Raw genomic sequence first — 12,624 nt, forward strand, 5'->3', positions numbered from 1 at the left:
TCTTTTATGCTAACTGAAAGTATAACTTAAAAGTTTATCCACTGTGGGCTCCATGCTAGGAAAAATATATACAAAGAAGCCTTGTTTAAAACAAGACTTTAAAATATTTATAACTCACACCTCAAGGACTTTCTTCTGTTCTTTACACACTCTGCTTTTGGTGGAGCAGGAGGATGGACTGACATTCATGTTAGATCAGTTAGAGTTTTTTGAGTTATTGCTTTTACAGTTCCTTAAAAATACTAATATACACACGTGCATATGAATACATATATTTAAGCTTGCTTTTTCATGCTTTTACTGTGTGTGTGTGTGTGTATCATATATACATGTCTACATGAGTTATATATGTATAATTAGATTTTCATTAAATTCTAATTAAAGAAACGTAAGCTTGACTTTTATACATTGCAGCAGTGTTCTATTGAATATAAATGATAGGTTAGGTAAGAGAATTCCTAGTTTCTTAGTGTTTATAATACCAAAGTATTTATTGAAATGCCAAAGTGACCACAATGTTATTTAATGTTTACTTTAAAATGTACTTGTTTGATATAACAGCTCACAAAGCTATCATGGATTAAATTAATTGATGTTTGTAAAGTACTTTAATAGTCTTAGATGAAAGTCACTGTATAAATGCAGAGTTTTATCATGTTTATTCAGTTCTGTTCCTAGTGGGCAAGTTTATACCACAACTGGCACCAATATGAACTCTTGTTGGCAGTCTTAGTAGAGACGCAATCGATTATATGGGTATGGAAACTGAGCTACCTTCCCACTCTTAGTGGTGTATCTTCCAGGTCAAGTCTGAGGCACAGTGGCAAGGGTACTATAGGAAAGTGTGTGTGGCTGCTGTCTGTCCCCTCCAGATCCTGCTCCTAGAGGTATCCAGTCTTAAAGGCTATTATAGCAGCATCTTTTCACAAGTATGAAATTCACCAAAAAAGCATTATTTTATAGTGAGAATTAATGGAACTCAACTATTAAATTGAAGGAGAAGGGAACAATGATGAGGATGCATTGAAGGGTCCAAATTAGAATTAGGCAGTGTTAGGCATGAGAGTAACTCCATTGTGGTTGATGGAATAACACGAGTGTAAGATCAGTGTGATGAGAATCAGTCCTTGTGTTTCTTACCTAATTGCATCCATGTACAGAAAGGATGATTTATATTTAATATCAAAATGCTACTTTAGGGATGAATTAAAATACAAATTAATAATTAGAAGGATATTTATCACTATAGGTTTATAGCCATTTTATGGTATGTTAACAGTATTATTTTTATTTAAGCTAAATGAAACATTTTAAAAATTTTAAAAAAATTCAAGGTAACTTTCAGCAAAACATAGTTTAGACAATGGTAGCAAAATAAGGTGAGATTTTCTGCTGTGCCTCTTAGAGGGGGCCAGAGCAGACATGAGTATCTTACCCCTGGTATCTTCAGGTATTTAATCTTTTGTGTCTTGCCTCTAGAGGATGGCTTTGAGCTTAAAGCTGTTGATACTGTAGATAGATAGATGTGATGAATTCAACAGAGAGATAAATGGAAATGTTTCCCCTATTAATGAAAAGCAGCATTGAAACATGGCAGCTGTTTAACAGTGACAATACCATTACACAACTTAGGTTAGGCCGTGCAGAATATTAAAGCCCTCTAAAATTACAGAGGGAGTCTAAGTAGATAGAATACAATTACACAAACCAGAAGTACAGAAATTAGAATTTGGTCCAATAAAAAGGGGCTATCACCGCTTTCCCCCTTGCTCCCCCTCCGCCACTCCCCATCCCACCTCACACACACTTGCTCGTGTGAAAATTGCTATGGGACCTTACGTCCCCTCAAGTGATCAGGACCTCAGTTTTACTCATCCAGAAGATGAGAAAGGAGGGCAGGAAATGTACTGTGTCTATTGCTTTGACTGTACATAGTGTGTTACTTATGGGTGTCAGAAAACACTGACTTGGTGAGTTGATGTGCAGCCACTTATGGAGTGGGACTGGGTGGCGCTGGCAGCACCAGTTTCCCATGGCTATGATGTAGCTGTGTGTCACGCAGAATGGACTTCCATCTCATCCCTTGCACGTCATCTTCCCCCATCAAGAGTCAGTTTGGGAGGTTTTAGGCTGCTTAAATCCCTCAAAATTGCATCTTCCAATCTCATTTATGGGACTTGGCAGCACACTGAACTTATGGCAGCTTCTTACCTTGCACAGTTGACATGCTTCGTGACAGTCTATTAACTTCTAGTAGAATTCTTTGAGGTTATTGTTTCCAAAACACAGTCAGAAGATATAACAGACACTGACACCATTTATGCTTTGACTTTCAGAATATATTTGTTATGTTCCACCCTGGAACTTATTGTTGTGAAATGAACAAAGTCATGAAATAAGAGGAAAGAGAGTTCATTGGACTGAAAATTTGCTACAGGTTGAAACATAGGGCATACTCTTGAAATGGAATTGATGTTACAGCTGCAGCTTTAAAAATAATGCATTTACCCAAATTATTGAGATGACGGTATGAGAGGGAAGGTTGCAAGATGGTCAGACTGAGTGGAGCCGTAAATAATGAAAGACAGTAGAGTGTTACAGAAACTGTTAGATAATATAAAAATTTGTTGTTACATTTTTAAAATCATGTTACATTATTATCATATTTCCACCATCTATAATGACAACTTGTAAGTTTATAGAAGTAAGATCTCTCCTTTATAGATTGCATCCTGAAAACTCTGTTCAGTGATGTCACAATTCAAAGTGTGACATGAGAATTTCTCCCATAGTGACAAATGGTCATTGGTGGCAGATATGGTATCCATGAATGAAACAGCCAGGAAAAATAAATGGGGCCCTGACCCTGCAAAAGTGTGTGGATCCTCATTAGGGCCTCAATTCAGCAAGCACATGCTTAAACTTGAGATCCCAGTGCAGAATTGAGACCTTAAGCAGCAGAATTCTGGGTAGTCAATTTGGGTTTACTAGGCCTAAGTTAAAATGTAAGTCTTAGTTATGTCTGGTGATGGGATATATTAATGCAATAGCTAGAGACACACAGAGTCAGGTCACCGATCAGAAAAGAGTTCCTGTTTGTACACTAGAATTTGCCTGATTAGCAATGGAAGGGGTAAGGGATAAAATAATGAAGACTATATGATTGTTTCATGGGCTTTATACAAAATATAAATTGTTTTAAAGTTAGTCTAAGTTTGACAGTGGCTCTAAAATACTTTCACTAATAAATTACTCGTACTGTTAATGCAAAAATAGGGAGAGAATGGGAGAATGAACATTAAAGCAACAATGAAAGATTCATAGTGAGGATATAAAAATTACTGTACAAAAGTCTCTGATGGTAGTGAGAACCAAATTAAATCAGCAAACTTAGTGAGCAGAATTTTTTTGTATAAAAATATGATAAAAAAACAAACAAAAACAAATGAGATCTTAGGCTCTGGTTAGACCTTAGTAGAACTTAGATGTCTGGTACTGGTGAATCTCTGTCAGGAAAAAAATAAGTGCTCTAAATGAATGCAATGTGATACAATTATAAACCTACCAGGCTTCAGAAAGAGGCCTGGAAAGAAGGTTAACCACTTCATTGCTAATCTTGGACTCCAGCATCTGTGCTACATGGCATGTGGTATTAATGCCCTATGTTCCATTCTAATCACAATGAAACATCATTTTTTACATTTTTGCATTTACTTAATGCATAGAATGATGCCAGAGGCAGATTTTTGTCTGATGTACGTAAGACCTTAGTAAATAATTCTGGTCTTTTCCATGAAGAAGAATCATCATAGTTTCTTCTTACATTAATGCATAATTAGGAGGAATATTATTAATCATAATACAAGTCATCTTGCATTTATAAGATACTCTTCTGCAGGCAAGGAAAGGTGATGCACCATTAGGAGAGCTGGCACATGTAGAGAACAGGTCATCCCACTCCTGCTCCCCAGAGCAGAGGTCAACAGAGATACACTTTGGTGTGCTAAAGTGGCTCCACCAAGGGAAGAGAGAGCCACAATGTGCACCTGTCTATCTCTGCAGAGTTAGAAGGGAAGGAGCAATGTTTTTCAAAGTATGGGAGACTTCTGGGTTCCCCAGAATCCCCCAGGTCTGGAAGATTCTTCTATAAGCTTTTAAAATTATTACTGTCCATGCTAGGAAAGCAGTCAGGGATCTCTCCCTTTATTAGCCATAAGTCATTGCTTCCTACTCCCCCACCAAATGGGCATATCATGAATCCTCGGGCTCCAGATCCTTCTCCTTATATTGGAGTAGGGCAAGGATTGCAAAGTCCAAATGCAAATCATATTTCAGCCACAAGAGGTACCAAGACTGTCTCCCATTTCTCTTCAACCATGAAAAAAAACAAGACATCCAAATATTCTAAAAGGCCAAAATCAAAGAGAAAAGCACAGGACTGGTCATTTCTCCACACTTCAGACCAGTCTTACTCACTCACTATCTCCTACCATTAAGGGGCAGAACTTTTTTAGGACTTGAATGTGGCTAGTTGGACACAGACTCTGATGCAGATTCAGAGAAAAACCTTTATGTGTGTAATGGTCTGGTTCTTAGAGCTGATGGACCAAATTCTGCTGGATGAAGTATTCAAATGTGAGGTTAGGTAACTGGAATTTGTCTCAAAGATGGGATAAGAAAATATTACTGTGACAGGATCCCTGGGGTGCAACCTGGGACCATGGCGCCCCCTTATCTCTCCAGGCTGGGCTGTCTCTCACAATGCTTTGCTAGTGACAAGCAGCAAACCCCTCCAGGCCCTGTTATCACTGAGCACAATAGCATGTGGAGCCCCACACCCAGCAAAAAAATCCATGAATTCTCCCTGAGCCACTCATGAATCACGCAGAAAAAGGCACCAGCCAAATCGCCCCAGCTCGCAGCCTTCTACCTCAGAAATATACCATGCTCAAGACCCTTTCTTGAACAATGCAAGTTCACCACTTCATCAATGGAAAGTGGATATACACCAGCCTTTGTAAACCTGAGCAGATTTGCCAAATACTTCAGGCAAACTCACTGGTAAAGATAAACAGTAAAACAAGTGTAATGATTACAAAGGAAAGATTTTAAGTGATAGGCAAAAAGTCAGAGTGGTTACCAGCAGAAAAGAAAATATAAGCACACAGTCTAAACCTTAACCCTTATCACACTAGACAGTATTAAGATGGAGCAATGTTCCCACCCTACTGGATCTTACAGTCCTTAATATACAGGCTTGTCTCTTAAACTTGGGCCAGTCTCCTCTGTTGGAGCCTTCAGTCTTCCGAGCATTCTTGTTGCTTGCAGCTTAGGTCAGGGGAGGAGAAAAGGCCAAGCATATGCCCACTGTGTTCTGTTTTTTACCCTTAGTCTATGTCAGGGGTGGGCAATAATTTTTGAGGGGGGACCACTCCACAAATTTTGGTAAGTAGTCACGGGCCGCACATTTCTACTATATTAATGGAGGGGGTGTAGGGTCTGGGAGGGAGTTTGAGTACAGAAGGGAGCTCAGGGCTGGTGCAGGAGAGGGTGAGGGGTACAGGCGGCTCCCGGCCAGCGGCACAGCAAGGCTCAGGCAGGCTGCCTGCTTGCCATAGCCCCATGCTGCTCCCGGAAGCAGCTGCGGCCTGCTGGCATATCTCTGCGCACCCCTTGTGGGGAAAGAGGGGCAGAGGGTCGCCATGCACTGCCAGCACCCGCAAACACCACCACCACGGCTCCCATTGGCCAGTTTCTGGCCAATGGGAGCTGTGAGGATGGTGCTGGGAGTGGGGGCAGAAGTGTGGAGCCGCCTCCCTCCCCCTGCCATTGACGCACGGAGACATGCCAGCAGCAACCGGCCGCAGCCACTCTGGGTGCTGCATGGGGCCACAGCTGGCAGGCAGCCTGCCTGAACTCCCCACTATGCCGGGGGACTTTTAGCAGCCCGGACTCAGAGATCACAATTGGGCAGAGGAGTCCAGACAGAAATATTAGTCATGGCAGGCAGACAAATTTTAGATGGGCTGGATTCTGCCTGCGGGCCATATTTTGCCCACCCCTGGTCTATATGCTTGGAGAACACAAGTCCAGGCATGTCTGGTGAGCATTGCTGAATTACTGGGCAAGGTTGAGCAATTCCCCTAGCGTGGCCTTGTGCAAGTGAGTCATTGAATTGTAACTCCCTTGCTGGACAATGGCAGTTGACGATTGTTCGACACCCGCCTGAGGGTTGGTTATCCCCCTGTCTTTGGGGGGCTAGTCTCTGGGCACTTCCCATATTTTAGTGACAATCATACAACACAATTCTCATAACTTCATATGCATTCAGCATCTTGCTCCCCTGGGGTGTAATGTATCACAATTACTCCCAGAAGAGAAGGGAGACAAAAGCAAACCTAATGCATGATGTTAGGGATGTCCTGCAGAGATGCCCGTATAACTAGATTAGCACACTAAGCTATCAGTCTATATAGATGTTTATACCAAACCCATCACCACATATGAAACTGTCCAACCAGGGGTCATGATTGGAAACAGTAAGAGAAACCATACCAATTGGCTTCAGCTCCAGGAATTACAGTTGAACGGAAAAAAATTGTCCAGACTATCACTTCAGCCCTCTAATGACTGAGTGTGCAAGGTTGCTGTTCCAGTCTCTTTCTTAGTAGTTTGCCTAATTATAATAAATGTTGTGAATTTTAATGAACCAGCATCTACGAAATAAGCAAGTTTTATCCTATGTTATAGGTGTAAAGTCTGTATATAAGCTTTTGCTGCACAGTATCATTTGTACAGTAAATGCCTGCCAATTGTTTCCCAACGTGAAGTCCCTAATTAGACAAATGAAATCTGATTGGCTTCTTTGAATCGGGGCCTGTGGGGGGCTGCCTTTTTCACTGTGTCCAGAGGAATGGTCATGAAAAACACCTGAATAAAAGCACTAAAGAGCCTGTGTGCCCCCCAGTGATTTCTGAGGCTCCGTTTCACATGCTTGTAAAGATCGAGTTATAAGCTTCCTTCGTGCAAGTTCCACTTTCTAAGTGGACATTGTGTTTTGATTATTTTGAACCTGAAGTCACAAGGGACCTGTTGTAATTAGAATTACTTTTGGTTGGAGTTGAAAATGTATTATAGCAGTGAAAAACCCCAGAGGAAGGTTTCTAATAGGATTTCACTGGATTTATTCATTTGTGGGACAGACAGTCAATATTTGAGGTACAAAAAGTCAATAAAAGTAAAAAGCCCATTTATATTCAGAGTATGTTATAGGCTGTGGCTTCGCCAGCTAACTATTGAATCTTTTTTCAAAAAGAGCTACTAACTACTTTGAAAAACGGGCTGTCTGGGGAAATACCTTACTTTTTATCCTTTAAAAAAGAGGGCTTCCCACTACAACTTCTTATCATTTACAGAATAATTAATACAAAATGTAATTTAATCTTAAGAATTAAACACTGCACAAAAACAAACTGTTTAGCGGAAGCAAGAGATAAAACCTCTATCCATCCTGTGTTCATTATCTGTAACGTAGAGGAGAGAATCATTTCCTATTATGCTTTCAGAATACCATGTGTAGGGGGATGCTCTGCCACTGTAAAGCTCTTCCTGCCATGGCATAAGAGGGAGGGAAAGTGCTCTGTGGGGAAGAATGAAGAAAGAGGGGATTATGATGGATCAGAGTTCCACTACACATGATGCCATGCTGGGATATGATCTGAGCTCACACATCTAACAGAAGTAAGAGTAAGGCCCCTTCTACTCTAACTTCCACAATGGCTCAGTGGCCAGGGACTGGGAGTCAGTGCTGATTCCCTGTGACTGCCTATGCGCTCAGACACACTGGAGAATCAGGATCTCTGCTCCTTGACTAGATGAGTTATAACTCTTACTGTCAGATTTCCAGTACAAATACTCATGTTTGTGAATTTAAAACTCACTTTTCCATGAATGTTCTCTAATATTAACTTAAAACTTTCCTCCTGTAAACTCATTTGCTCTGTCATCTATGGAAAGTGAATACAAAGGAGTGAGAAAACAGTTAATGAAAATTCAGTTAATGTATTCATGTGAATATTCACCCCCACAAAAATTGAGGTATTCGCCTGAGAGGTAAATTATCAATGTGGGACTAATTTCAAGCAGATGTTTTGCTCCTAACCACTGTCACTGCTCTGCAGCCAGCCCCCTTCACTGTTCTGTTCTCTTTAAGAGAGCAACTGTGAAACTGAAATGAACTAACCTGTTTTGCTCACATATTAATGGGGGGAAGGGATGGGAAGGTTCAAAAGTGCATAACTTCATATGGAATATGGGAATTACATGAAGCACTTTTGCATGTTTCCTGAGTCCTTTTCCTACGAACAAAAAAAATCCTGATTTAGCAAATATAGCTGAATTGATTAATAATAAAACTTATTTGTAAAAGATGTCTGCCATATTCTCCCACGCTATATTTTTCTTCATAAAATAGCTCTCAGCTACAGTAGTATCTAAACATCATAGGATAAAGTAGCTCTAGATGATGATTTCTGAGAGATTAGTCATGAAACTTTGATCTAGGATCCACCTTTCTCCAGCAATTTAAAACAACCTGACATCTATCCCCGCCCCACCACCCTCCCCCCCACACACACACAAACATATACTGACAATTGCTAGCAGCCTCATCATTATCTGTCAATTGGCATTGTTGATCTTCTCCGTTTTTCAGGCATGACATGATGGTACCTGTCATTTACAATTTGTTTTAATTATTCCTCAGGTCTCCTGTTATGGCTGGAGGTCTGTTTGCCGTGGACCGAAAGTGGTTTTGGGAGCTGGGTGGCTATGATCCAGGCTTAGAAATATGGGGAGGAGAGCAGTATGAAATCTCCTTTAAGGTAAGTCAAGTCACTTCCATTTAATAGTTACTTACTCTGTTTGGTATGACTCCAAAGGTTTGGGGTTTAGTTATCCGAACCCAGATTTGTGATGCGCTTTATCATCGTGTTGCCTTTATTCATACTGCGTATTGCTCCATAGTCAGACCTCGTTCTGTACAATATTCCTCTGTTTTATAAAGGAGTTTCCACTAATTTCAGTGGAAAATGTATGCCATAGATCCCTGAGGCCATACAAAAGTCAAATAATTGCATATTTCAGGCCAGTTTTTCAATATCCCATGATGCGTTAATTGCATATTTGCTTTTGTGTATGCCTACCTATGTACACAAGTGTCCTTTGAGTGTGTGCATGCATTTTTTATGTGCTTAAGTTGCTTATTTGCCCATGTCTAGTTGGCAGCCATATTAACTTCCACAAGCACATCAGGTACCTGTATGCATTAAGTAGGTGTATGCAAATGTACCTAATTTAGAATATGTAATGCATTATGTTCAAATATAAGGTACCCAAGGAATTAAAGACTTTGCCTTTTAGCCTCTTCACCATAATAACTTTCTCTTTGTAGCTAGAGTTTCAGGGAATAGTCAAATGACACATCAACATTACAGTTCACATTTAGCTTCAGGATTTTCCCAGCCTAGTTCTAAACTTCCACAAAGCACAACCCCAATTTACAATGGAAGAAATATAGTACATAAATCATAGACTACATTGTACACCTAGCTACATCTGAGTTTCAATGCTGGAGAGAACAAAGTATTGAATGAAATGCACAGAAGCTAACCTAGCAAGTCTGTACTCCCAACTGCTATGCTGTTTTTAATGGATGTTCTTAGGAACAGCTAAATGACTTGCATAACTGTGTTGCTATCATGTTAGTTTGAATCAGCTTTATATAAGAGCAAAATAAGACTGGAGGGCAAGAGAAACTCACAAGATAAATGGATGAACGGGTTGTTCGGATACACCAATTCTGCATTCTGTATACTCGTATACTCATAAGATTTTATTTGACCATTTCCCATATTCCTGTTATTTGTCATTGTGAAGAATAAAATTGGAATGCAGCCCATTCCTCTTTGTGTAGAAACCATAGTAACGGCACTGGAAGTTCAGATACTAAATTGACCCAGCCTGTTTTGTTTTAGCGACAGATTTTTTGGAAACAACTATGTCACACTGGGTCCTATTTCAGTCGTATCTCCTCATTCATCTCATTACTGTATATTTACCTTAGGTTCCTTGTCCTTCCTTATTAGCGTTAAAAAAAACATTAAACAGGATTTTGTAGCATTTGACTAGAAGGAATAACAACTTTCTGTTTGTGGATGTTCAACAAAAGCAGAAAGGTCACTGCTTTCTATGGAATAGTGAAAGGAAAAATAAGATCAGCAGAGCAAGAGAAAGCAACCGAGAAATACTTTTTGATATATAGGTCATTAAGTGAGGCTATGTCTACACTACTACTGGCTCGACACTCCGGCGATCAATGCACCGGGGGTCAGTTTAGTGGGTCTAGTGAAGACCCGCCAAATCGACTGCAGATCGCTCTCCGGTCAACCCTGGTACTCCACCCCAAATGAGAAGAGTAAGATAAGTCAACTGGAGTCACTCGCCCATCGACCCAGTGCGGTGTAGGCACCACAGTAAGCAGGGGTGAAAGTAAGTCAGTACGCTTACTGGTACAGGGCTGGGGCGGGGCCTCAGGCAGAAGGGGTGGGGGTTGGGGGTCAGCATCCCCCAGCCAGCCCTTCCAGGCTGCCCGGCCCACACTGCCCAGCGTTCCTGTGTTGATTTAAAGGGCCCGGGGCTCCGGACGCCACTGTTGCGATAGCTGGCAGCTGCTCCCTTTGCCCCCCAGGGCAGCTGCTCCCTTTGCCCCCCACCCCTGCCAATCAGCGGCGGGGGGGAGCAAAAGGGGCAGGGACATTAAAGCTCTGCAGGGTCCTTTGCCGCAACAGCATTTTAATGTTGCTGCCACGGCAAAGGACAGTCCTCCCCCACACCACCCCACCCCCGGTCAGTGGCCCTGCTGGTACGGACCCTACCAGCAGGGCCACCTACTGGGGAGACTGCCGTGCCAGCGCTTTAATGTGGGCTGGGTATGGGCCGGTGCGGTTCTTACTGGTACGCCATACTGGCCCGTACCAGCTCACTTTCACCCCTGACAGTAAGTTAACTTAAGCTACATCAACTCCAGCTACATTATTCATGTAGCTTGAGTTGTGTAACTTAGATCAACTTACCGTGGTAGTGTAGACATAGTCTGATACTATTGTTACTCGTGATTGGGAACATTGGAAAATAAGCCCCAATTAATCTTGAAAGCAAAAATCAGCCTTGGAGTTGGTCAGTTTTTGAGCATTATTGGATAATTTATTACAACACCAATGCGCTATGGGCAGGAATAAATAGGAATTCTACAAAATAAACCTCAAACATTCCAACAAGTGAAAATAAAAATTCTAAAACTACTTGATATACTAAATTTGATTTGCTGTGCCTCTATTACATCTATGATCTTGCGGTTATGGTTTCCTCACAGCTAAGCATAGTCAAGCCCAGTCGGCATGTGGACAAAACATTTGCATATTGCAATGATGTATGTGTTTGGTACTGAACCTGTCTCATTCACAAAGACTTCAGCACAAAGACGTTTTGTAGGATCAGGAATATTTTTCCCTAGAAGTCAGTATTGAACTAATAGCTGAGAAACATGATGTTACAGGGAGTGATGTGTCCCACAGATGCCAACTGTTGCATGAGATTTAAGCCTGACATTCTGACAATTTGTGACTGTCAAAAGTTCTATGGGATCTTTAATGAGAGTACAGATAATATCCTGGCCAAATGCCAGTTTGAGTAATTATATTTAGCCTACCTACAGTTTCCCCTGAAGTGTCAACTAGATACAGCATTCTTTGCACTTCCTGTCCCAAATGGCTCTGTAATATTGCTGTGTGTTGTTAAACTGTCAGGTTTCACCTCAGACTTGACTGCATGTCAGTTAAAGGTCACAAAGTTGAAGATATGGAGTCAAATTTGAATTTTCCCATAGTTTGGGATGTTCAGATCTGGAGGTTTGGTTCAGGCCCATCTCTAATTTCAGTGACAGATGAAGTGACCCCTATGTATTATTTATAAATCAGTTTGAATAAGGCTTTGTAATCACTCAGATTTTTTAAAGTTTGCCTGACACTTGTTTCTCGGTTTGCAGGAGGCAACGTGGTTCCCTTTTGTTAGCGTCAGTCTCCATGTAATATCATCAGAGATGGCAGAAGTTAGCACAGCTCTGATATCGTGTTGATTAACTGAAATTTCAGAATCAGAGTATACCAGCATAATGGGTGGCTCTTGAGGGAGAGGGAACCATGCCTTGTGTCTTATACATATTAAGTCTTCAGAAAACAGTCTCCAGATTAATTTTTTTAATAAAAAATAATATATTTTGTTTTTCTGACAGTGTAATCCCAAGATCATTTTTTAATTAAAAAGATAGAGACTCCTGCTAATACTCTTCATCATGTGATAATATTTTTCAAGCTAGTGAATGGCTGGAACTGGACAGATTAACAATGCCTTTTTTCACTAACCAGTAGGAAAGTGCTGTGTTACACTAAGAAACTGCACCATCTACTCAGGACACTCCCTACACTAACACAGGAACAAATCAACATACCTTTAGAGCCCCGACCGCGGTTATTCTGTCTACTACCCAAGATCCACAAACCTGGAAAT

At 41.0% G+C, this 12,624-nt stretch overlaps 1 protein-coding gene across 11 annotated transcripts in view; it reads left to right on the forward strand.

Annotated features, from left to right (window-relative positions):
• The window catches only part of GALNTL6 (polypeptide N-acetylgalactosaminyltransferase like 6), a 928,998-nt gene that overhangs the window by 829,157 nt on the left and 87,217 nt on the right, over positions 1-12,624 (forward strand). For all 11 annotated transcript variants that reach the window (XM_048847720.2, XM_048847722.2, XM_048847725.2 and 8 more), the window contains one exon: positions 8,765-8,882. In XM_048847720.2, coding sequence (XP_048703677.2) covers positions 8,765-8,882 — 118 coding nt within the window. The remainder of the gene's footprint in view (positions 1-8,764; positions 8,883-12,624) is intronic.

The sequence above is a fragment of the Caretta caretta genome, chromosome 4, assembly GCF_965140235.1.
Source record: "Caretta caretta isolate rCarCar2 chromosome 4, rCarCar1.hap1, whole genome shotgun sequence".
In the NCBI taxonomy this organism is placed as follows: domain Eukaryota; kingdom Metazoa; phylum Chordata; order Testudines; family Cheloniidae; genus Caretta; species Caretta caretta.